Raw genomic sequence first — 26,227 nt, 5'->3', positions numbered from 1 at the left:
GAATGCGGTCACTACATGATTGCGGCTACACGATAATGCATAATAAAGGGATCAATGCAAGGCTGGTGAAATAAACACATCAGCGCATATCTCGAGGAAATCAAAAGATGATGTTGACATTTCACCTATCACACCGTTAGCAGTAGAGATTCAGAAAAGGACTAACGCGCTGCGAATATCAGAATCAGAGTAGTCCATTAATGCTGTCGACGATCCAAGCTCTATATAAAGAAGCTGATGAGCAGAATTTCAACTCATCCAGGGTTATACTTGTGATCCAGACTAATGCGTGAGAAGAAAGCTTGAGAGTTCTTCATCTCCATCATCCATTCCGAGTAACGACCGAAGCTAGATCTCGAGAGAGTCAGCTCCACTGCCCATCTATGGCACCACCAGTAGCCTTGATGCACATCCGTTGGAAGCAAGTCATTGCTTCCAGTCGGTCATTTCATTTTCTCTTTGTTTCTTATATTGTATTATATTACATTTTTGATTAAGGAATTAATACCTTATGTGTTCAATGCATTTCCGTGTCTCCTTCGATTCCATCTCCATATTCTTTACTTAGCATCCTTAACTTTCATTGCATCACTTAGTGAGATTGCTAGAGTATTGCATACTTAGTCATGTGGATTAAAGATATGAAGCATGTAGCAAATCACCGAGAGGTGTGCGTTGCGTGAGTGTGTGAGGAAACCTTATTTTCTTGGTGTGAAGCTGTAGCAATGCCTTTTATAGGCGAACGCAACGCTTGTCTATGAGTAAAGTCAACAACAACTAATTGCCTGGGAGGGTAAGTGGTTGGTTGCATTAAGCAATGTAAACTATTGTTCACTAGAGATAGGAATAATCTTGCGTCAGCCAAGTTTGTGTGATTATCTTGTCTTATGTATGCGCCCATCACACATTTAGAGTTGCTCGAGAGAGAGTCTAAAGAAAGAACCTAAGACTTGAGAGAGCTAGATTAGAATCGATGCTCGAGAGGGTTAGATTAGGTTTGCATAAGCAAGAATAGAGACTTAGGAATAAGCTCCGTTTGTTATTACACAACGTATGCACCCTACTGAGAGGACAATGGCTGCGTCCAGGAAGTAGGATATGGTGGCTGTATGCGGTCATCTCGACATTTATGCATACACACTGCATACGTCCTAGATTTAGGCTTTTAGTGTGTGTAGTATGATCGCATAGCTTGCGTTGGCTGAGGTTGCTCTTGCGATCACTCTTAAGGGTTTCAATGAAGACATCTCCACATTTTATCTATTTTTCCATCCATTTACTTCCTGTCAATAGTTGTTGTGTCTTTACCTCTCATTCATATTCTCATTGCGTTGTCTGTTAGTTAGGAGTAGGAGTAGTGTTAGCTTAGCGTCCCCTCCATTATTCTTTTATTCAATCGTCGCATGCACATTACTGCATTCGTCTAGCTACAAGTCCCTGAGTTCGACCTCGGATCACCCGAGAAACTTGCGTTCGTGTTATACTTGGCGTGAGTGCAAGAAAACTTGTGACAGGAACGCATGGTCATGCATACATTTGTTGTCGCATAGACTTCCCAAGCATGACCAACAATGCATGATAATCAACGCATACATTAAGAACATGCATCGCATATTACGTCCCCAAGATTTTAGTTGTCGAGTAATTGACACTTAATTTTTCATCAGCATATACAACACGAGGAAAGCTACTGAGTTGTTGATGACTTTCTTGTAAACACAAGACTTATCAACATTCTGATCAAAGCCATAAGATTTTATCATAGGATCAAATCTTATATTCCAAGATCGAGATGCACCTATATGTAGAGACATATAGGTGGAACATGTTTAAATGATAACCTAAATGATCATGTGATATAATTAAATTAAATTAATTATATGTGATATAATTTATATAATGTATTTGATACATTAAATATAAAGTTTATCTAAGAGGAAATAAATATTTGAATATGATTCAAATATTAATTATATGGATGAGATTCATATAATTAAGTTTAGTATAAATGTGATTTATATTAAATGCATGCATTAATGAAAGAGAAACAAACTATAGGTTATATTGTATTTGATACAATATAAAAACTATAGGTTATGTGTTAAATTTGATATAACGTATAGTTTAATATATATTATATGATAAGGTGGTTATCATATAAATATATATTAAATAATTTATTAAATTATTTTATTAAACTATTTTGAATATTATATTAATTTTTGAAATAAATATGGGAGGGAGTTGTAACTCCCTCCCCCTCTTTTCTCTCTTAATCGTATGTGGGAATGTGATTCAGAAAAGGGTGGTATCTTCATCTTCTTGATTGAAGAATTGCAGAGTCTCTCTTTGTGTAAGTTTTTCTAGAATACATTCTCCTAAGAAATTTTCTCTCTCTAAAATCTATTCTCCCTCTCCCAAAACTCAGAGTCCACACACTCTAGAGAATTCTCTACCCAAAAAAGAATAACTCCAATTGGTGGTGTCCTTGTGGTTGGTTCTTGGTTCGTACGTGAATGGTTCAGAAAGAAGGATTTCGTGAAGAGGTTTTGTCTTCAAGAGTATGAATTTCTAACCCTTTTCTCCTTCTTGTAGCATGCTATAATTTTCTATTGATATGCATAATTTATGTTCTATGAAATTTGATTATGTGAAATTCTAATTTTGGGACCGATCCTGCTTCTGCATCTGGACCTCACAGTCCTTCACTTCTAAATAAGCTCTTGGTTTGAATCAACTCGTTAAGTTAGCTTTATTTATGAGAGTTGCAAGGATACTAGAAGGACCTCTAGCTTTGTATCCATCGAACATTATAAGGGATTATCATTTTATATCAGAGAATTTGGTCATCATCCTTGGTTGACTCTAGAGGTAAAATATCTTTACTTTGTTTCAATTTGTTTTGTTTCTCAATTTTCTTTTTTCGTGCAAAGACATACTACAAATTGTCTTGAAATCTTCTTCAAATTTGCTCTAAGATCATTTTTAAAAAAAAAAAAGAGCAAAAAAATTAGCAAAAAAAATTAAAAAGCAGCAAAAAAAGTGTTCAAGATTCAAGACACATGAAAAGTTTGTTTTTAGATTCTTAATTTATTCATATTTTTGAGTTGTTGTTCCTAAGATTGAGTTATTCTAGTCTTAGTTTGTGAGATTTGATCATTTGAATTGGTTACATTAAGCTTCTAACAAGAGTGCACCAAAATTTAAGTCAACCCTTACATCTTTGACCTAGTATAAAAAACTTGCCCTTCGAGTGATAAACACGAGTGTCATTGAGTGAAATTAGTGAGAAGTGTGGCGAAGCCCCTTTTATTACCAACTTAAAAATGTCACAAGATGGAGTACCACAAGTACAAGATCCTAATACGCTATTCTTCAAGCAATTCAGTGCATGGTGGAAATATGCAAGAAAGGAGGACACAACAACAAAGAGAAGAACATGCTTTACAAGAAGATAAGGAAGTGATTGATTTAGTTGAACAAGAAAGACAAGTTGAAGGAAGAGAAAACGTGAGAGGAAGAGGAAAAAAATAATTTTATGCAACCTAGAAGAGGAACAAATAATTCATGAAGATAGAGATTAATTGCTTCTGCTGGGGATTCGATCCCTTCAATTTATGTCTTAAACTTGTGGTTTATACATTGTAAACAAATTATTTATTTAATAAAATTAAGTATTTTTGTATTTGATATTTAGACTTGTGTAACTCAATCTAATAAACTAAGATCAAGATTATTTAATGTAACTTGAATATTATGTAGTTGACATACAAGTGAGTCATGTTTAAGTCATAATCTAAAAGGTCTATAGTATACGGATAAAGTTGGGCGCCTTATCCTGGTAACACTATGGATATGACCCACTTTGTAAACGTTACAAATGATTTCATCCAAATCGTTCATGTAGAGATATGTGAATGAGAGTATCTTATATAGAGAGTTTGTATAAGATTGGACCACATAATATTTAATCTCTTTTTGTAACATCGTTGATTGAAGAGATTAATATTTCAAACAATGACCATATGTAACTCAGTCTCAATTCTAAGTGAGTATCGACTCCTGCCTGTGAGGTATCATCCTTTGATTTTTATAGGTGAGAGTGACTCAAGTTGCCGACTCAATATGCCTAACATTTTGGAGACGAGATCGAGCCGGGAGTTGGGAACATAGCTACACAAGATAGAATTCATTCATTCCTATCTTTAGGGTAAGTAGATAAGTTGCTCCTTTAAGCATTGACTTTAGGTCTTCAATAATAAAGCCCCACCCTCTCATTGACCCGGGAGGGACATGGTTTACAGTTGAACCATAAACCGATTGTTCATTAGAAGATTAATGGTACTTAAGGAGTGAGAGGTAATTATAGGGGTAAAACGATAATTTTACCCAAATGTAATTACGAACGAATCATGAAGGATATACTTACTTGTAATGGTTATATCAGTGGACACAAAACATTTTGCAGTTCATAAAAGTGCAGCTATGGTTAATGAATGTTGTGAATTTAATTAATTAATCTCGAATCATTAAAGCTTATAACTGTAGTTCCATTACGTTCCTCTGCTAACACACAATGGATAAACTAAGGATCATTAGTTTTGAAAGGTTTTGATGTGCTCAAATTGATTAAGGAAAAAAAATGTTAATTGTATATGATACAATTTATGTAATGTATATAGATACTGTTGGGGTTGATACCCTAAACTCTCGTTGGGTCCTGTAGTTTGTAAACACTGTATTGAACAAACGCTTGTGATGTAATAATATATGATATTTTTCTTCATTATTGTCTATGGAACATTAGATATTTTGATTGCTTTACCACATACCAATGAACTAAGATCTCTGGTTTTCGATGTGACTTAAGCATGTATGTGGAGACGTACAAGTGGATTATGCCTTAAGTGATAACCAAAATGGTCTGTAGTATATGGATATAGAAGGAAAACCTTATCCTGATAACGCTACGGATGCGGTTCGCTTTGTAGAATAGTTACAAGTGTTGTGACTTGCTACAGATGGTCTGATCCTGATCATTCATGTGGAGACATACAAGCGAGAGCATCCTATACAAAAGAGTTTGTATAAGATCGGACCATGAAGTGTTATAGTCTCGTTATATAACGTCGTTCATGACAGAGACTTCAGTTCACTAGGATGACCATAGGTAATATGACTTCAATCCTAAGTGAGTTGGGAACTTCTGCCTTTGAGGGTGGTCCTTGGATTTGCATGGGTGCGAGTGGACAGATTGTTGACTCAAACCTACCACTTTGGGGATTCGTCTGATTTGGGAGCTGGGAACTCAACTACACAAGATGGAATTCACTCATTCCCCAAAGCAGGGGTAAGTAGATAAATTTCTCCCTTAAGGGCTAATTTCGAGGCTTGAACGATGTGGCGCCACACACCTTCTCATTGCCCGAGAGGTATCCACACATAGTAGGATTATGTTGTATTGTTCATTAGAGGGTTCATTGGTACTTAAGAAGTTAGATGTAACTATAGGGGCAAAACAATAAATTGGCCCAACTGTACTTCCGAGCATCTGTTAAGGGTTATCATACTGTTGACTAGTTATATCCGATGGATACAGAAATATATCTGTCGTGAGAAGAATGCAGCTATCGGTCTTTAGTGGAGTATCCGAAAGTTAATGGATGGTGGATCTCGTGGCTAAAGAGTTTAGTCAGCTATTCACATACCGTTAGAGCTTCGAGCCATAAGTCCATAAAGTCTGTAACGACCCAAATTTCTAGTATGTTTCTGGGATGTTACTTTATGCTGCATAGGCTCGACAATACATTTTCTTAAAGAATAATAAAATAAAGGAGATACAATTTTTATTTAATTAAATAATGTTCAAATAAGCAAAGAAGAGAAAAAAATAACCGTTCGGGGAACCCGTAACCCAACTTTTAAATAAATAACAATTAAATAAAATTAATGAATATTTCATAAGATTGTAAAATGCTTAACTCCTAAACTAGACTCTAGTACATGAAACCTAAGTGCAGAAGCAATAATCCGTCCAAATGGTCAGGTCACGGATCCCTCTTATCATGCGCTTGCCTATCTTTACCCTTACTTGAAAAACATGAAAAGAAAAGGATGAGTATAAAAATATACCCAGTAAGTGACCCATTACTAGGCCCATTCAATGATAGCATAAGGGGTGAACCCAAAGGCACGCTTTCATAAGTAGTGACCAAAAGATCACAAACATAAACATAAGTGGTGGTCTCAAAAGGACACCGTAAATAAGCATAGGGTGTGGGCCCAAAGGTTCACAACATACGATGTGCATAGCCCAATGGTAATACTAACAGTCACTGAAATCTAAAACAGACATAAGCATACAAACAAGGTCATAAATCATGCTAAGATCACCCAACAGTTCACAATTTATCCATCCATCAAACTTTGCGACAACATACAACATTGACATACAGTGACATAAGCGTAAGCTTCGAAAATTTTCATTTGACCAGCAGGCATATCAAAATATTTTATTCCACTTACCTAGGTTCGAGGGACCGGTAGTAAACCACTTACCTAAGTTTGACCCAACGAGCAAATTCCAATGCAAGCACGAAAGCAACGAAACCCACACACTCGAACGATCTTCCAACACTCCAAATAAACCGTCCAACCTGGCCACACAATTATAACAACAGTTTGACACAAAACATAGTAGCATAACCCACCTACAAAAGCATTGACACTGCATCCACTTACCTAAGGATACTAAGCTGCCCCAAAACGAACCTTCACTCCGCTTGAAAACTTCCTTCACCACCACAACTCCTGAATCCAACCACAAAATTCCATGGATAATAAAAAATTGCTTTGGCCCAATACAGCCAATGACCATGAGCCTACCAAAGGAACTCGAAACTTACCCCAAACAGAAGAATCACATGGAACCAAACACAATTTGGCAACAATCGGAACTACCCGCGTCAGAATTGGTGAACGACACTTGGGTTAGGTCAGCGACTGGCGAACTCGGCAAGGCATGGTTGGACGCTTTGGGTTTGGATGAACGAGTTTGCAGCCTCGGTTCGTCAATCGCTGTTTCGGGTTGACGAATGGTCTGGACGCTTCTTGGCGCGGTCGATGGCGGCTTCGGGCGGACTCCTCGAGCGACCGAGCTTCACCACGGAATGAGCGGAAGTGGAACAGGGGATGGCATGGCGTTGGCAGAAAACTGAGGTGCGAGCGGCGGAGAGTTAAGGCGCGATCGGTGCGACTGAGCTGAGGCGTGAACAACGCGGACGACGATTGTGAGGAGGCGGTGGCGTTCAGACGACCGACGACCTGTCAAACCATGTAGAGCTGGCGAAAACGAGTTGGGGAAGAAGGGTCTTGCGAGGGGGGGCTGGAAGGAAGAAGAAGGAGAGAAAAAATAAAATTTTCTTTCCTTTATTTTCTCTGCAGCAAACCAAGGACTCTTTAATTCCACATTTATAACCAATTGTATGCCACTAAACCTTAACTCCTCCCTTTTCCTTAAAGAAATATACATAATAATTTTTTTAAAATATATATAAATATATATATATTTTTTCCAAAATCCCCTAACCACTTATCATGTATTATCAAACCCAAAAATAAAAAGGAACAAGATGGATTTTACCTTACAATCTTTTGGGACGTCACAAGGTCCTCTTGGTAGCTCAATGGATTCAAGTTGAGTATCAGTTTTTGGGTAAGTTTGAAGTGTTCAAATTGACAAGAGTGAACTTAAGTATATATGATATAATTAAACGGGTCAATTATATATGATATAATTGACATGATATATGAGATACATTAATTGGAGGAAAATGATATAAATATGATTTATATCTAGTGGAGGAGAAAATAACTATAGTTTATAAGTTGCATTTGATGTGATATTAAACTATAGGTTATAAATATAATATGATTATATTTATTTCTAATAAACAACTATAGGATAATTGTTGGCGGTTTTTTCTCCGTAACCGAATGAGATAGTGGGGGGTTGCAATCAGTTTTCGTAACTGAAGGATAAAATGAAAATGGTTTTCATTTTATAAGAGATCGGTTAATCGCTACACGAATTAGTACACTATCTGTCGCCTAGCAAACGATTGCATACATGATAGCTCAAAGTTTACTAAAAGATTGTGTACATGCGTGCTTTATCTAAATGATCGCGAAGCATTTGTTAAACGATCGCGCGCCCGAGCGATTTTACTAAATGATCGTCTATACCGATAAACTTCAAATATCTCCCACTTGCTTGGTCGTGGTAAACGATCGTTCCTACCTCCTTCCCTCAATCAAATCCAACAAAGCCCACACCTCCTGGATTCTCACTCCAAGAATACCGAGGTTTCCGAGTAGTTGTGTCTGTCGTTGTTGCTTGTTCGTGTGAAGTCCATTCGTTGGTAGACGACAATGAGATTTGGTGGACAATAGGCTTGACGATCTCAGCGACAATGAGATCTGCTGGATTGACGAGAGCGAGAGTTCAGAGAAGAAGAGTTCTTCAACTGGTATGTATCTCTTTCTTTTGTTGTTTAAGTTTGAAAGCATGCCGTAATTTGTTGTTAAATGCATGACTTGTATGTTATACTGTGAATGCGGTATTTCTGTCATAATGAATTTGGAACGATCTTGCTTCCGCTCAGAGGTACTCTTGGATAAGAGTTCCTTCATATACGTTATAATACAAAGTTAATTTTGAATAAGATTCAACATTAAACTATATAATATGAGAGATTTAATTTATTTAGATAAGATTCAAATATTCAATAATATGAGTTCGATTCATATTAAAACTATAAGTTATAAAATAGATGTACATTTGAATATGATTCAAATATAGATTTATTTAAATATATGATATTAAATTAAATTAAATTAAATAATTATTAATATAATTAATTAATTAAAATAAATTAAAAAAACCAACTCTCATGCAAGAGAGTGGGGAGGTAAGATGTAACTTCCCTCCTCTCTTCTAAAGGATTGGAATTTTTATGTATAATTTACACGCTCTCTCCCTCGAGAAAACATTCTCTCAAAATTTTCTCAAAAACAAAAAGGCAAAACACATAGGAGTTTTTCGCTATAATTCCCTCTCCTTACGGAAAGGTTCCCCACAACTAGGTTCTTGGCCAAGAGAATTGTAGGGGAGTCTTTTTTTGTGGTGTCCTGAACGAGAAGGGGAATTCGTGTTTTTATTCAAGACTTGGAGAAGAGAAAGAAAAAGATCTTCAAAGGTAATCCCATTCCTGTATTTTTTATGTGCTTAACCATTGCATGTTTTCTTTTATGTATTAACGTTTTTCAAAATTAATTGTAAAGGGATCATTTGTTTCCATTACAGGATTCGATCCCTTGACACACGCTAAAAGAAAAAAAAAAAAATCCTATTTTTGAGCTTCTAAGTTTTTTTTTCCCTTTCAAACTCTAAAAGTAGGCATCATGTCCTCCAATTTTCCCACTACAAATATCTCTTCGTTTTCATTTTTTTTCTTATTTAAATTAAACTTTAAAATTAAGAGGACAATCAAGTATCCAAATCAAAATATCAAATACATCTTTTAACTAAATGAGCATGTTTATTTGAAAATAATATTATTTTGGTTCATATTAAAGTTTGAAATTAAAAAGATGATCAAATCATCCCAATTAAAATAGAAAAACTATATTTTTTTTTTATCAAGATGATTATCACAACAAATTTCAAAAAGTAGTACAACATTTTTAGTTTATATCTTTTACCTACATGTTTAATTTATATATTCTTTTGTAATACATTTTAAACTTAATTAAAATAACTATTATTTTCCCTTACTCAACTTCCAAAATTTTTATAAATATTTTTTTCATGATTTATCAAAATTCTCATAATCATAAATTAAAGTTGTATGATTAAAATTTTATAATTAAATTCTCTTTTTATTTTTTTTTTCATTAAAAGAATATATTTTTTAAAGTAATAGATAACCTTTAACTTCGAGGTTGAAAGTACAAATAATATACCAATTAAGTTACGTTCTTTTTATAGAATAAGTGCAAGTAGTGTCTAGCTAATTTGAAAGAAAAGTATCAAGCCCTTTAGAATAAGTAATTGCATAAATAATATCTAAAACAAAGCAATGTAAATAAGAGATATAAAGTAAAGAAACAATTTCTAACGCCTTATTTGATAATCATTTGATTTTTGAAGATTAAGTCTATAGATATTGCTCCCACCTCCAAGTCTATTATTTTGTTATCTACATTTTACCAATGGCTTAAAAAATAATTCAAAATTTGAAAATTAAAAAAAGTAGTTTTAAAAACTTGTATTTATTTTTAGAATTTGGCTAAAAATTCAATCATTATACTCAAGAAAAATACAAATTAATGTACGAAATAGGAAGATAATAGACTTATTTTTCAAAAACTAAAAACAAAAAATGAAATAGTTATCAAATTGGGACTTAAATTTCTAAAAGGATTAAATGTCATCTTCACAAAAAAAAAAAAAAAAAAGTCAAGACCGGACCGGTTCGGAGAATATATCGTTCAGTCCGAACCGAACCGGCTTTTTAATATGTATATATATCACTTTAGGGTTCCTTACATCCCCTTCTCTCTAGGGCCTTACATACGCAAATCGGCGACGGCGGCCGGTTACTGACCTTCATCCTCACTCTCTCTTCCCTCATTTGCCGCCATACTACGGTAAGACGCCGCCTTTCATATTTTTAGCCTCTGGGTTTTGCTCTTTTGTTATTATTTTCCTTTGGAGTTCTTCAGTACTGTAGGTTAATTTCATCCCCAATTTCTCATACATTCGTCTTATGTTTTAGTTTTGTTGCCATTAAGTGGTGGGTTTTTCGAGTTTTGTTGTTTCTGGGACTTGCAGGAATTGATTGAAATGTATGTATTGCAATACTGTAGATCTGCTGTGTTAATATTACTCTTGCTCATGTGAGTTTTGCCTATTTAATTGTTAATTCATTTTTATTCATCTCTTTACTTCTCCATCGGTCATTTTGCAGCCATTATGCCTTGATTGCGTGAATGAGTTCAAGTTTTTTTAGATTTGTTGATATTCTGATCCAACTGTTTACTGTTTCAATAAATTTGTTTCATTTGTTAATGGCAGTGATGACGAATTCATATACCATCAAACTATGAAAGCTTTGCCTTCTTTCTAGGGCGAGTTTGTTGATGTCAACATGAATCTTTCTGAGCCTCTTTTATCGATAAGGATTAGCTCACCTTTTCAATTTATAGGTTCTTTTATATTCAATTTCTGAGCTAATCTGCTCGTAATGTATCGAATGTGAAATTGCCAAAGGCAATAAATTAGAGTCTCTGAGGCGCTCTTTTCTGTAGTGTCATCAGCGCTGTACGTTGCCAACAAGGATTTGGGGCCAAGATTCTGGCACTTCCCTTACCTTTGTTAAGGCTTGTGCATTCAGGTGCTCCTACATTTTGAGTATTCAACATTCATCCTACTTAGTTGTTATTCAAAATGAATTATTTTAGAATGGTCTTCTGGGTATTTGGATAGAACCCTCGGGCAGTGCTATGAATTTAGGGGGTTTCCCCCATCTTTTGTTATTAAAATACCTTTTTTTTAACAATTATTCACATTGGTATCTTTTACTTGTGAATATTGTGACAAAATGTATCTCAACTTTTAAGACTCATCTCTCGTATGGTAGTTTCAACCCTTAATAGTTTATAAGAAAGTTCTGTCATATTCGAATTATTGCAGTTGTGTGCATTTGTATTAAGTTATTTCTAGCTGTGAGTATGCTTACTCCATTTTTAGAACACATTACTTGTACCACTATATACTTGCACACATGTTGCCAATGAAGAGGAGGATGGTGTTTAGGGGAAGTCAATTTTCCTTCAGAAAACCCGCTCTCCTACTGAAGCATGGGGAGTTTTTGTTTTAAATGTTTTCAACATAATACTTTTGCTTATTTTAATTTTATTGAAAGAGAAAGACGAATACTAATATTTTCAACTGGCCTTCCATCTGTTCTCTTCTTTGACAGGAAGCTCCGTTTTTCGAAATTATACTATGTGATCCACATATCAATCTATTATTAGTGAATTGAATAATAAGTAGAGTTTTATTTGTCTAATTTTTTAGTTCGGATTTATTACTTTTGTGGAAAGCCTTGGTTATTAAAGGAATCCATGGAATTTTGTGGTAATTTATACCGGGTGTTTTTTTTCCCTCTTTTTCTACTCATTAAGTTCTCCATTAGGAATGGGGAATGGGGTTAGTTGCTTTTGAGAGAACGTGTGGATTGGTGTTGTTTGGTTTCCTTGCCTTTATAATTTTCTCTATGGAAAAGGCATCTGGATGTGCATGACTCGTTTAATCCAACTAGTTCTCACTTTTTTTGTGTAAATAAATGCTCTTCAGGAATAATGGCTGTTGAAGTTGATGTGGTAAACCAGGAATTGACCCAGCCTCATCATGATGTGAAACTGTTCAACCGGTGGACCTCTGATGATGTCCAGGTGAACGACATCTCTTTGGTTGATTACATTGGGGTTGCACCTGCCAAACATGCCACCTATGTACCCCACACTGCTGGGAGGTACTCTGTCAAGCGCTTCCGAAAAGCTCAGTGCCCAATTGTCGAGAGGCTCACAAATTCACTTATGATGCACGGTAGGAACAATGGGAAGAAACTTATGGCTGTCAGGATTATTAAGCACGCAATGGAGATTATTCATCTTCTAACTGATCTCAACCCAATTCAAGTCATTGTCGATGCCGTTGTTAACAGTGGGCCACGTGAAGATGCTACTCGAATTGGTTCAGCTGGTGTTGTTAGGCGTCAGGCCGTGGATATATCCCCTTTGCGCCGTGTTAACCAAGCAATCTATCTCCTCACGACTGGTGCTCGTGAGGCTGCCTTCAGGAATATCAAGACAATTGCAGAATGCTTGGCTGATGAACTTATTAATGCAGCAAAGGGTTCTTCAAACAGTTATGCCATCAAGAAAAAGGACGAGATTGAGAGAGTTGCAAAGGCTAATCGTTAACGTTATATTTCAGTGTTTGTTTTATGTGGCATAGCAAGAGTTTTATGTTCTTTTTCTTGTGTCTGGCTACATTCTTCTAATGAACACTATAGTTGGTTTCCTTGTTACGACAATTCATATCTACTTGTTTTAGGCTTTTTGAAGTTTTGATATCATTGTGGTTTCCATCAGAACAAGCTAATCCATGATGTATTTCTTAAAGTTTCAAGTATGTTTTCTAGTATTATCTTAATTGTACCTGTCTTCTTTGGTTTTTAATGTATGTTTTGGTCCATATTGTATCGGTTTTTTTTTTCCTTCTAATGGTTCAATCTTATCTTTTTTTTTTTTTGGCGTCAATGGTGTAATGTTAATTGGACTTTACAAACTCTGTTGAAGTTTATCTCATATGCCAAATCTTGAGGTTTATGCTCTGTTTCTAAGCAATCCTTGAAGTTTTTCAGGATCAGAATGATCTTTAGTTTCTCTTTCTCGGCCCTTCAATACATACCCAGCAAATTCATGCCCCAAAATGACAGTTTGAAAATTAAGTTGCGTTTTGGGCTTTTTGAGTTGATATGGATTGGGCTAACGAGAAAAATAGTGGATTTTAATTTTTCATTTGTAAAAGTAGTAAATCATCATTTCATTCATAAAAATGGCAAAATAAATTGAAAATAAAAAATAAACGAATTTATAAAAGTCTAAACTACATGAGATTGCAATTGACCTGTTAAGAAATATTCCCAATTACATTGGAATTAAAACTAACATCTAGAGACTATCGGTTGGCTAGGTTTTCACCTCTTTTCCAATCAGGTTGTCACCATTTTCCTCTCCAAAATTGGTTCCTCCGCAAACAATGGTGCGAGAGTTTTTTGCCATACTTTCAATGAGATATTTATGTGACCTACAAATACAATGATTAGCTTCCAAACTCAACAAATACACTAAACTTAAAAATAAATACACTGCAATAGAAAATCACTTAACGAAACTATCTACATCGTTTTTGGACTTACCCAATTTTGTAACAATACTTTTTCTTGATTCTAGACCAAAATATTAGTTTAGAAAATGAGGGCTGGACTAACAAAAACTTTATCTAAATAATTGTATTCATGAAGAAAAAAATCGATTTAGATTAGAGTGTGAAAATCCCAATTAAAAATAGTCAATTGAAATTACTAAACAATTATGATGTGCCGTTGATGTCAATTGTGGAGATCTGATAAATAGAAGAGAAACAAACAATATTTGAGGATGCTACATCCTTCCTGTTGGGGATGATGCCCTAAACTCTCGTTGGGTCCTGTAGTTTGTAAACACAGTATTGAACAAATGCTTGTAATGTAATGATATATGATATTTTATTCACTTTCGTCTATGGAACATTGGATGTCTTAATTGCTTTACCACAAACCAATAAACTAAGATCCCTGGTTGTCATTGTAGCTTAAGCATGTATGTGAAGACATACAGGTAGATCATGCCTTAAGTGATAACAAAAATGTTCTATAGTATATGGATATAGGAGGGAAACCTTATTTTGGTAATGCTATGGACGCGGCCCGTTTTGTAGAATAGTTATAAGTGTTGTAACTTGTTACGAATGATCTGATCCTGATCATTCATGTGGAGACATGCGAGCTGGGGCATCCTATATAAAGGAGTTTGTATAAGACCGGACCACGAAATGTAATAGTCTCGTTATATAACCGTTCATGACAGAGACTTCACTTCACTAGGATGAACATAGGTAACATGACCTCAATCCTGAGTGAGTTGGGAACTCCTGCCTTTGAGGGCGGTCCTTTGATTTACATGGGTGCGAGTGGTCAGATCACTGACTCAAACCTACCACTTTGGGGATTTGTCTGATTTGGGAGCTGGGAACTTAGCTACACAAGATGAAATTCACTCCTTCCTCGAAGCAGGGGTAAGTAGATAGATTGCTCCCTTAAGAGCTGATTCAGGGCTTGAACGATGTGGTGCCACACACCTTTTTATGGCCTAAGAAGTGTCCACACATAGTAGGACTATGTTGTATTGTTCATTAGAGGAATCAGTGGTACTTAAGAAGTTAGATGTAACTACAGGGGCAAAACGGTAGCCCAGCTGTACTTGCTAGCATCTGTGAAGGGTTATTGTACTGTTGATTGGTTATATTCGATGGACACAGAAATATATCTATGGTAAGAAAAGTGTAGATGACGATCTTTAGTGGAATGCCTGACAGTTAACAAATGGTGGATCTCGTGGCTAAAGAGTTTAGTCAGCTATTCACGTACCGTTGGAGCTTCGAGCCATAGGTTCATACGATCCCCTTGGTAGCTCAATGGATTCATGTTGAGAATCAGTTTTTGGGTAAGTTTGAAGTGTTTAAATTGACAAGAGAGAGTTGGATTATATATGATATGATTGAACAAATCAATTATATATGATATGATTGACATTATGTATGAGATACATTAACTAGAGGAAAATGATAAAAATATGATTTATATCTAGTGGAGGAGAAAAGGACTATGGTTCATATGTTGCATATGATGTGATATTAAACCATAGGTTATAAATATAATATGATTATATTTAATTTTTTAATTAAATAATTATGGGATAATTGTTGCCCGACTTTTTCTCCGTGGACCGTCGTAACCGAATGAGTTAGTGGGAGGTTGCATTCAGTTTTCGTAAATGAAGGATATAATGAAAATGGTTTTCATTTTTGCAAAGATCAGATATTCGCTCATTGAGTTGGTACACTGCCTATCGCATAGCAAACCGAGAGCATACACGACAATTCAGAGTTTACTAAACGATTGTGTACACGCGAGCCTTTTCCTAAACAATCGCATAAAATTATCTAAACGATTGTCTAGTGTTTTCTAATTGATCGCACGCTTGAGCGTTTTACTAAATGATCGTCTACATAATCAAACCCTTTTTACTACACAATCGTGTACCTTTACCTAAATGATCAAACATTTGTATATACAATAGACACTCGATAACTCCCACTTGCTTGGTCGTGGTAAACGATTTTTCCTTCCTCCTTCCCTCTATCAAATCCAATAGAGCCCACACCTCCTGGATTCTCACTCTGAGAATACCGAGGGTTCCGAGTGGTGGTGTCTTTCCTACTACCATGTTCGTGAGGAGTACGCTCATGGGTAGACGACAACGATTTGGTGGATGATTGGTTTGGCTTGCACAACGAGAGCGAGAGGTGCAGTCCATTGACGAGAGCGAGTTTTGAGGCAAAGAAGGGTTCTTCAATTGGTATGTATCTTGCTCTTTTGTTTATTAAAGTTACAAAGCATGCTATAATTTGTTATTAATGCATAACTTGTATGTTTGATTGTGAATGCGGTAATTCTGTCACAATGAGTTTGGAACGAATTTGCTTCCGCTCAGAGGTACATTTTGATAAGAGTTCCTTCAATTGGTATCAGAGCCAGGTTATGATATTCCAAATTCATTGATGCAAAGAGTAACATTTACTTTTTTGGTGGTTAAAACATATATGCATCTGTTTAAATATTAAATGGTTTGGTGGATGTGAATTAATGGAGTTTTCTGGGGTGAAGCCTCTGGGTATTTAAATTCTTTTACATTTAAAGTTAATTGTAAGGTGCTTGTGTTTTTGGGCGTATTAACTTGTTATCGAGTTTGTAAATTCAAAGTGTTTGAGTCTCTGTGAGTCGTTCGTGATGAGGCTTTGAGGCAAGGAGTTGCTATTCTTTGAGGATGAAGATGACCAAACGTTGGTCGAGTTGTGTAAACGATCGATATACTCGGGAGTAAGTTGACGCGTGCGCACTAGACGATTGTGTAGCTCAGCAAGCTTTATCCCTTAGTTACTGACTACATGATTGCGGAGTAAAAAGTTTACTGAAGTGCTTGTGATGTGATCGTCTAGACGACCGTGCTTCACAGCAACGTCGTCGTCTAAACGATCGTTTAGACTCACGGGTTAATGTCTTGTGCGCTAAATGATCGGGTACCTCATGCTTCATTGCATAGTAATTAGTACTTGATCGTAGCTAAACGATCATGTATACCTGATCGCATTTACTAAACGACGGGGAGCTTCGCTCGGGCGGTTCAGGACCTGGTTCGCCTGTGAACTGGTTTGCTCAATGAAAAAATGTAATAGATAGAATTTATTTCTAGTTTTGAGGCGGTTCATCCCGGCCCATTAATCTTTTGTAATGTACATGAGATGTATGTTTATTTATATGTCATATGATATGCCATATAGAAGAAATCACACCTTAGGTTATGCATTGGTCATGTATCATCTCTTTATTGTAAAGGTTATGATTTAGAGAAGCATGATTTAAATTACATAAGAGCATGCTCATGCATCATATAATATAAGAGTTATATTTATGCATGCATAAAGCATAGACATGCATCATCTTTATATTATAAGTGTTATAGTATAAGGGTGTATGGAAGCATGTTTGCTTGGTTCATTATATGTATATAAATGTTATGTATAGTAATGAATGGACACTACATGAAGCATGACATATAGGTTAAATTTATAAGTGTTATAAATACCTAGTTGTGTTGCCATGTGTATGGGTTTTAGTTATTTCTTTTATAAGAGTTATAAGGAAATTAGAACTAAAATCTATAAGAAAGACGTGCATGTGAACTTAGGCTTGAATTATGGTTTTAAAAGTGTTTAAAAACTTGGTAGAGATAGACCTAAGTTCACGGTTCTAATAAGATTAGCAACCTAAACTTTAATCTTTTAATCAGTTTAATAGGATTAAATTGACTAATAAAAGGTTAAAGTGTAGCAAATCTATCTATAAGGGATCTTTTGTCTAAGGTGGGTTCTGTCTAGATTGAGTTATTTAAGGTGACGGAAACAGAATACCCCTACCTGAGAACCTACTTGGAAATGTGAATTAGATAGATTTGATGCATGCATGCAAATTTGAGGACAGTCCGTTAAAGCGTCTAATGTGACTACTTGAACTTGTTTAATTTAAAAAACAAGAGTTGTTTTTGGGCAAATTAAACTGACTTAGATTAAAATTAGTAGCCAGATGGTCTAAGTTAATGAACCCCTAGGTAGAACATTCAGTGGGAGGTACTTGGGGTATCTGATACTTCATGTAAACCTCTTCGCGTTTCTCCCCTTATTGTCCACACTGTGAGATCTATCCTCGGCCTTAAAGCACCCTGGGAGTGTCCCACTAAAGGATGGTGTTTGGGTAGGTCAATATCAAGGTGGATGGAGAGAATGTTCATAGTAAGTGGGAGCGGGACGTGTGACAACATATCCCACGGTCTCTCTCGTTAGGTTGGATAAAGTTTCTGTGCATCGCCTTGAGGCACCTTGGGAGTGTCCCCCCATAGGATGACAGTTTTGCATGTTTCTTTATCTGATCTCCTGTATAGGATAAGGTCGCTTTAGTCTCTTTTCATAATCTACTTTTTCCCTACGATGGGCGCATTAGGGCGGGACTCTAGGGCTGAAAACGAGGGGTTACACTTACGTGGAATTGTTAAGGGTTAACAGTTCTGGACCGAACAAATGGTGACTACTAGGTGTAGTTACAAGAGTTATTTCTGCCTAATGGTTGAGAGTGTCTCATTCCAGTGAAGGGGCATCTGATCACCCCACAGGTGACGTTTGTCCTGTCTCCTGGGGCATCATTGCAAAATAGAAGTCTTTTTCACTTAGGGTACTTGAAAACTATTTTTCTAAAACTAAAATTGGTGTTAAAATGTGGTTTAGCATAGATTTATTAAGTTTGTTATGTTTTCAGCAACGTAGTAATGGCTACCGCCACTTTAGTTTTACTTAGCGCCGACAAACTGACTGGCGAGAATTATGCTAGTTGGAAACACATGATCACAATAATACTTATCATCGATGATCTCATGTTCGTCCTTATGGAGGAGTGTCCTCCTATTCCACCTCTTAATACCACTCGAAATGTTCGGGAGGCCTGCGAGCATTGGACACGAGCGAATGAGAAGGTCCGAGCCTATATCTTGACCAGTCTTAATGAAGTTTTGGCCAAGAAGCATGATCCCATGGTCTTAGCGCGTGAGATCATGGAGTCCTTGGCGGGGATGTTCGGACAACCGTCTAGATAGCTCAAGCACGAGGTTCTTAAATGTATCTTCAACTCTAAAATGAAGGACAACACCTCTGTTCGTTAACACGTGCTTAACATGATTGTCCACTTTAATGTGGCGGAGATGAATGGGTCTAGGATCGATGAGGGAAACCAGGTTAGCATAATCCTGCATTCGTTGCCAGATAGCTTCCTACACTTTGTTAGCAATATGATTCTTAACAAAGTGGACTATACCCTCACACAACTCTCCTCAACGAGTTATAGACTTTCCAATCCCTACTGAAAAGTAAGAAGAAGAAAAGAGGTAAGGCATATGTTGCTTCATCTTTAAAGGCGTTCCATAAAGGTTCGACCTTAGGAATGAAGTCTGCACCTTCTACTTCTAACACTGCAAAGTGGAAGAAGAAGAAGGATGGTAAAGGGAAGGGGAAGGCACCTGCTAACCCACAGCCTGTCGCCCAGCGGGGTAGGCGTCCGAGGCCGGTTGACAAGGGAAAGTGTTTCCGCTGCAACCAAGACGAACACTGGAAGAGGAATTGTCCTCTCTCGCTTAAGGAAAAGAAGGCAGTCAAGGCTAAGGCAAAACAAGGTAAATATGATTTACTAGTTTTGGAAACTTGTTTAGTGGAAAATGATGATTCTGCTTGGGTTATTAACTCGGGCGCCACTAATCATGTTTGTTTTTCTTTCAAGGGATTAGATCCTGGTGGCAGCTGAAGGCTGGTGAGATGACGATGCGAGTAGGCACTGGGCACGTCGTCTCAGTTGTGGCAGTGGGAGGAGTCCAGTTGACTTTACAAAAGAAATTTCTTGTTTTACATGATATATTTGTAGTTCCTGAGTTGAAAAGGAACTTAATTTCTGTAAAATACTTATTATAGTGTAAATATACTCTTGATTTTAAATTGAATAAAGTGTTTATTCATAAAGATGGAGTTGAAATCTGTACAACATATCTGGAAAATAACTTGTATGTGCTAAGGCCGTTAGCAACGAGTTCCCTCTATAACATAGAGATGTTTAAAACTGTCGTAACTCAAAATAAACGTCAACGTGTTTCTCCAAAAGAAAATACCAAACTTTGGCACCTTCGATTAGGGCACATCTATCTCAATAGGATTGAGAGGTTGGTGAAGAATGGACTTTTAAGTGAGTTAAAGGAAAATTCTTTACCGATGTGCGAATCTTGCCTTGAGGGTAAGATGACTAAAAGACCTTTTACTGGAAAAGGTTGTCGAGGTAAAGAGCCTCTAGAGTTAGTGCATTCTGACCTCCGTGGTTCAATGAATGTGTGAGCTAGGGGAGGCTATGAGTATTTCATCACCTTTATGAAGGAAATCAGATATGAGGATTTCCATGAGCAGCAGAAGGATCGTTCTAAATTTCAATCGTATATGAACATTCACAATTATAGTACACAAACAGAAACAACAGGCTATGCGCAAAACAGAAATTACAACATGCTTTACTACACGATCAAAAGAAGAATTCACATACCTTTGAAAACTCATCTTCAAGACCCTTTGATCACGAACGTTCGATCAATTTGCAAGACTGCAACACTCGAATGCTCATACACCACGATCGCTATACTGCACGATCACAGCGAACTCGAACAAAGCGATCACCAAGGTCACGAACACAGAACCTTGACAGTGTCGAGTTGAGTATGACACCACCACAATGGCTACCTTGGTATTCTCGGTGTGAGAATCCAAAAGTGTGGCCTCTGTGTGGACTTGGCTAGAGGTAGAGACCGGAGAAGAACAATTGATAAACGATTGAGCAAGTGGGAGATGGCAGATGTCTATCTTATAGATGATGCCCAATTGTTTAACAAAAGCTATGCGACCGTCTAGCTAAAGCTATGTGATCGTTTAGCTCATCGGCCAGCTGAGTTTCTATCGTATAGACACACTCCACGATCGTCTAGTCTCTCCAAGCTATTGTTTAGTAAATCGTATTTACTTGACAACCTTTCCGTGAGAACTTTTCGAGAATGGAATTCTCAATTTAACTTTTGCAAAAACTTACTAAAATTTAGGAAAACATTTTTCTTTTTATCTCATGGTTACCATGAAACCATCATTAACCTCCCACTCAATTGGTTATTAGAGAAAAATAGATAATTATCCCATAATTAATATTATTATAAATATAAATGATAACTAACTTATCATACTATATTTATAACCTATAGTTTTAATATTTCATCTCATGAAACATATAAACCACAACTCTTTTTCTATTCCATGGTCCTTAATGTAAATCTCATATACATTAATCCTCCACTTGATGTATCTCATACACCATACCGATCATATCACATATAATGGAATTACCTCTTGTCAATTTGAACATTTCAAATAAACACTAAGAACTAATCCTCAACTTGAATCCATTGAGCTACCAAGGGGACCTTATGGACCTGTAGCTCGAAGCTCCAACCGTACGTGAATAACTGACTAAACTCTTTAGTCACGGGATCCACCATTTGTTAACTGCCAGACACTCCACTAAAGACTAACAGCTTAACTCTCCTTATTACAGATATATTATGTCTCCATCTTAACCAATCAATAGTGCGATAACCCTTCACAGATCGCTCGTAAGTACATCTTGGCCAATAACCGTTATGCCCCTGTAGTTACATCTAACTCCTTAAGTACCACTGATCCCTCTAATAAACATAAGTCATAGTCCTACTATGACTGAGTCCTCTCTTCCAAAGAGAAGTTGTAGCCACTATATTCAAGCTCCAGAATCAGCCCTCAAGGGAGTAATCTATCTACTTACCCCTGTTTTGGGGAAGGGGTGAATTTCATCTTGTGTAACTGAGTTCCCAGCTCCTAAATCAGACAAGTCCCCAAAAAGGTAGGCATGTTGAGTTGGAAATCTGGTCACTCTCACCCATACTAATCAAAGGATCACCATCAAAGGCAGGAGTTTCCAAAACACTCAGGATTGAGGTCATGTCACCTATGTTCGCTTACGTGAGATGTAAGTCTTCAGTATCAACGATATTATATACAGAGACGAATCATCTCGTGGTCCGGTCTTATTAAAACTCTTTGTATAGGACACCCCGCTCGCATGTCTCCACATGTATGGTCAAGATCTGCCATATATAGTAGTTCACAACACTTGCAAACCTCTATAAAGCAGGCCGTATCTGTAGTATCACCAGGATCAGGTATCCCACCTTAATCCTTATACTACAAACCTATTTAGGTTATCACTTAAGGCATGATCCACATGTATATCTCATATACATGCTTAAGTTTACATACGATAACCATGGAGCTTTGTTTATTGGATATAAGTAAATGCCAGAATGAAATAACTCTTATTTTATTCATAACAATGTGTATATTACAAACAACAAGACTTCGGGAGAATTAGGACACCAATCCTAACTCTTTACTGATGATTACTCTAGGTATGGGTATGTTTATTTGATGCAACAGAAGTATGAATCCTTTGAAAAGTTCAGAGAGTTCAAGGCTGAAGTTGAAAATGAAGGAAATCGAAAACGAGATTTCCATGAGCAGGGGAACAAGACTATTCCAAATTACAATCATGAATCAACAAATCATTTACAATCGACTTCAAACAAACGGTTATGCAAATCATATACAGAAATTACAGCATAAAAGTCTCAAAAGTACAAAGGGAAAACTGTACAAACAATGGCACCAGCGTCTCCACGCTTCGTTGCGCGATCGCTCGAACAACAGCGACCACGAACACTTGATCTATATGACCGCAACACCGCACGAACACAACACAAAAACTTCACGCTCGTTCTCAATGATCTCTTCGGTCACGAACTCTTCTGCAACACAAATGGCCTCCACAGCACCACGAATGGCCTCAGAAAACCTCAACGGTGTCAACTTGATTCTGACACTACCAACAAGGCAACCTTGGTATTCTCAGTGTGGGAATCCAGAGGGTGGGCTCTGTTTGGACTTGGTATGAGGCAGACGAACGGAGGAAATAACGATCGCGTACACATTGGGCAAGTGGGCGATGGCTGAGACCTATCATATAGGTCGATGCCAATCGTTTAGATAAAGATATGCGACCATATAGCAAAAGCTATAGATCATTTAGTCTATCATGTAGCTCGATCTGTCGCTTACAGACTCTACACAATCGTTTACCTTGGCCAGCGATCGTCTAACAAAGCTATGCGATTATTTAGTAAACACTGCACAATCGTTTAGCTCGCACCTGCCCGATCATTTAGCTCGTCCAGCCGTCATTTAGTAAATCTGTATTTACTTGACGACTTCGTGAGTTTCTTTTGCGCGGAGAAGAAAACTTAAAACTTTTTCTATCTTTTGTAAAAACCACTTTTCAAAATAGGAAACCACTTTCCTTTTAAACTCACGGTTACCATGATCCAATAACCATCCACTACTTTGGTTATTTAAAAGAAAAAGAATTAATTATCCAATAATTAATATTATTATAAATATAAATGATAACTAACTATCATACTATATTTATAATTTATAGTTTTAATATTTCATCTCATGAAACATATAAACCATAACTCTTTTTTTATTCCATGGTCCTTAATGTAAATCTCATTTACATTAATCCTCCACTTGATGTATCTCATACACCATACCGATCATATCACATATAATGGAATTACCTCTTGTCAATTTGAAAATTTCAAATCAACACCAAGAACTGATCCTCAAGTTGAATCCATTGAGCTACCAAGGGGACCTTATGGACCTATAGCTCAAAGCTCCAACCGTACGTGAATAACTGACTAAACTCTTTAGTCACGAGATCCACCATTCGTTAACTGTCAGACACTCCACTAAAGACTGACAGCTGAACTCTTCTTACTATAGATATATTATGTGTCCATCTTAACCAATAAGCAGTGCGACAACCCTTCACAGATCGCTCGTAAGTACAGCTGGGCTAATAATTGTTATGCCACTGTAATTACATCTGTCTCCTTAAGTACCGCTGATCCCTCTAATGAACATAAGTCATAGTCCTACTATGACTGAGTCTTCTCTTCCAAAGAGAAGCTGTGGCCACTATGTTCAAGCCCCGAAACCATCCCTTAAGGGAGCAATCTCTCTACTTATTATTGCTTTGAGAAAGAAGTGAATTCTATCTTATGGATTGAGTTTCCAGCTCCCAGATCAAAAAAGTCCCCAAAAAGGTAGGCATGTTGACTTGACAATCTGGCTACTCTTACCCATACTAATCAAAAGACCGCCCTCAAAGGCAGGAGTTCACAAAACACTCAGGATTGAGGTCGTGTCACTTATGGTCGTTTAGGTGAGATGCAAGTCTCTAGTATCAACGATGTTATATACAGAGTCTAGTCATCTCGTGGTCTAGGTCTTATACAAACTCTTTGTATAGGATACCCACGCTCCACGTCTCCACACGGATGGTTAGGATCTACCATCTGTAGTAGTTTACAACACTTGCAAACCTCTACAAAGCCGGCCGTATCCGTAGTGTCACCAGAATCAGGTATCCCACCTTAATCCTTATACTATAGACCGATTTAGGCTATCACTTAAGGCATGATTCACTTGTATATCACATATACATGCTTAAGTTTACATAAGATAACCAAGGAGCTTTGTTTATTGGATATGAGTAAATGCCAAAATTAAATAACAGTTATTTTATTTATTGAACAATGTGTATCTTTACAAAACAACGAGACTCCGGGAGAATCAGGACACCAATTCCAACAGAAAATGCATTGGATAGACTGATTAAGACAATTCGATCGGATCGAGGTGGAGAGTTTTTGGATTCGGGGTTCCAGGGTTATTTGATAGAACATTGAATCATTTCCCAACTCTCAGCGCCGGGTACACCTCAGCAGAATGGTGTAGCGAAGAGGAGAAATAGAACCTTGTTAGACATGGTTCGGTCGATGATGAGTTAACTTCCTTATCGGACTCGTTTTGAGGTTTTGCAGTGGAGACTGTAGTATATATACTCAATTGTGTTCCTTCCAAGAGTGTTACGAGAACATCTCTAGAGTTGCAGAATGAGCGTAAAGCTAGTTTACATCACTTCTGCATATGGGGTTTCCCAGCACATGTACTTGAGGCCAATCCAAAGAAATTGGAACCACAGTCGAGGTTGTGCCTCTTTGTAGGCTACCCCAAAGGTACATGAGGGGGTTACTTTTATGATCCGACGGAAAACAGAGTGTTTGTTTCTACGAACATTACCTTCTAGGAGGAGGATCATATTAGGGAGCACAATCCAAATAGTAAGATCGTATTACGTGAGCTTTCCAACGAAACTACTGAAATTTCAACAAGAATTGTTGAAGGGTCTGTTTCATTAACAAGAGTTGTTGATGATAGTTCATCTGGTAGGCCGGTTCTACCTCAAATGTTGAAGGAACCTTGATGCAGTGGGAGCCCACCTATTTGCTATCTGGGTTTCATGGAAATCTTGGCTATGCTAGCCGATGGCGACGTTGAGGATTCATTGTCTTATTAGAAGGAAATGGAGGATGTTGACCGGGATGAATGGGTCATAGCCATGGATCTAGAGATGGAGTCGATGTACTTCAACTCAATGTGGGATCTTGTAGATCAGCCTGTTGGGGTAAGACCTATAAGTTTTAAATGGATTTATAAGAGAAAACAGGGTGTTGATGGGAAGGTGCAAACCTTTAAAGCTCGACTTGTGGCAAAGGGTTATACCCAGGTGGAGGGAGTTAACTATGAGTAGAATTTCTCGCCTGTTGCCATATTGAAGTCGATCTGTATCCTTCTGTCCATTTTTGCTTATTATGATTATGAGATTTGCCAAATGGACGTCAAGACTACCTTTTTGAATGACAATCTTGAGGAGACCATTTATATGGTGCAGCCCGAGGGATTCATTGCCTAAGGTCAAGAGCAAAAAGTTTGCAAACTGAATCGGTCCATTTATGGGCTGAAATAGGCGTCTCGATCTTGGAATATTCAGTTTGATACTGCGATCAAATTATACAGTTTTGATCAACGTTGATGAGCCTTGTGTCTACCAGAAAATTATGAACAGTTCAGTAGTTTTTCTAATGTTGTATG

The 26,227-nt window shown here is 37.0% G+C and overlaps 1 protein-coding gene and 1 non-coding gene across 4 annotated transcripts; both read left to right on the top strand.

Annotated features, from left to right (window-relative positions):
* The first annotated feature begins 10,569 nt into the window (after positions 1-10,569).
* On the top strand, positions 10,570-13,324 carry LOC120078109 (40S ribosomal protein S5). 3 transcript variants are annotated; one of them, XM_039032328.1, is made up of 4 exons: positions 10,639-10,710; positions 11,138-11,268; positions 11,371-11,456; positions 12,422-13,324. In XM_039032328.1, the coding sequence occupies exon 4, from the start codon at positions 12,427-12,429 to the stop codon at positions 13,048-13,050; it is 624 nt and encodes a 207-aa protein (XP_038888256.1). In that variant the 5' UTR covers positions 10,639-10,710; positions 11,138-11,268; positions 11,371-11,456; positions 12,422-12,426; the 3' UTR covers positions 13,051-13,324. The 3 variants fall into 3 exon arrangements, with proteins under 3 accessions (XP_038888254.1, XP_038888255.1, XP_038888256.1); XM_039032327.1 differs by lacking the exon at positions 11,138-11,268 and having other exon boundaries at positions 10,635-10,710; XM_039032326.1 differs by lacking the exons at positions 11,138-11,268; positions 11,371-11,456 and having other exon boundaries at positions 10,570-10,710.
* Positions 11,132-11,228, top strand: LOC120078873. Its single transcript, XR_005482152.1, has one exon. It is a non-coding gene; the product is annotated as a small nucleolar RNA snoR116 (small nucleolar RNA).
* Positions 13,325-26,227: the final 12,903 nt, after the last annotated feature.

Source organism: Benincasa hispida, chromosome 5 (assembly GCF_009727055.1).
Source record: "Benincasa hispida cultivar B227 chromosome 5, ASM972705v1, whole genome shotgun sequence".
NCBI classification, from domain to species: domain Eukaryota; kingdom Viridiplantae; phylum Streptophyta; class Magnoliopsida; order Cucurbitales; family Cucurbitaceae; genus Benincasa; species Benincasa hispida.
This window is presented reverse-complemented; position numbering and strand designations above follow the sequence as displayed.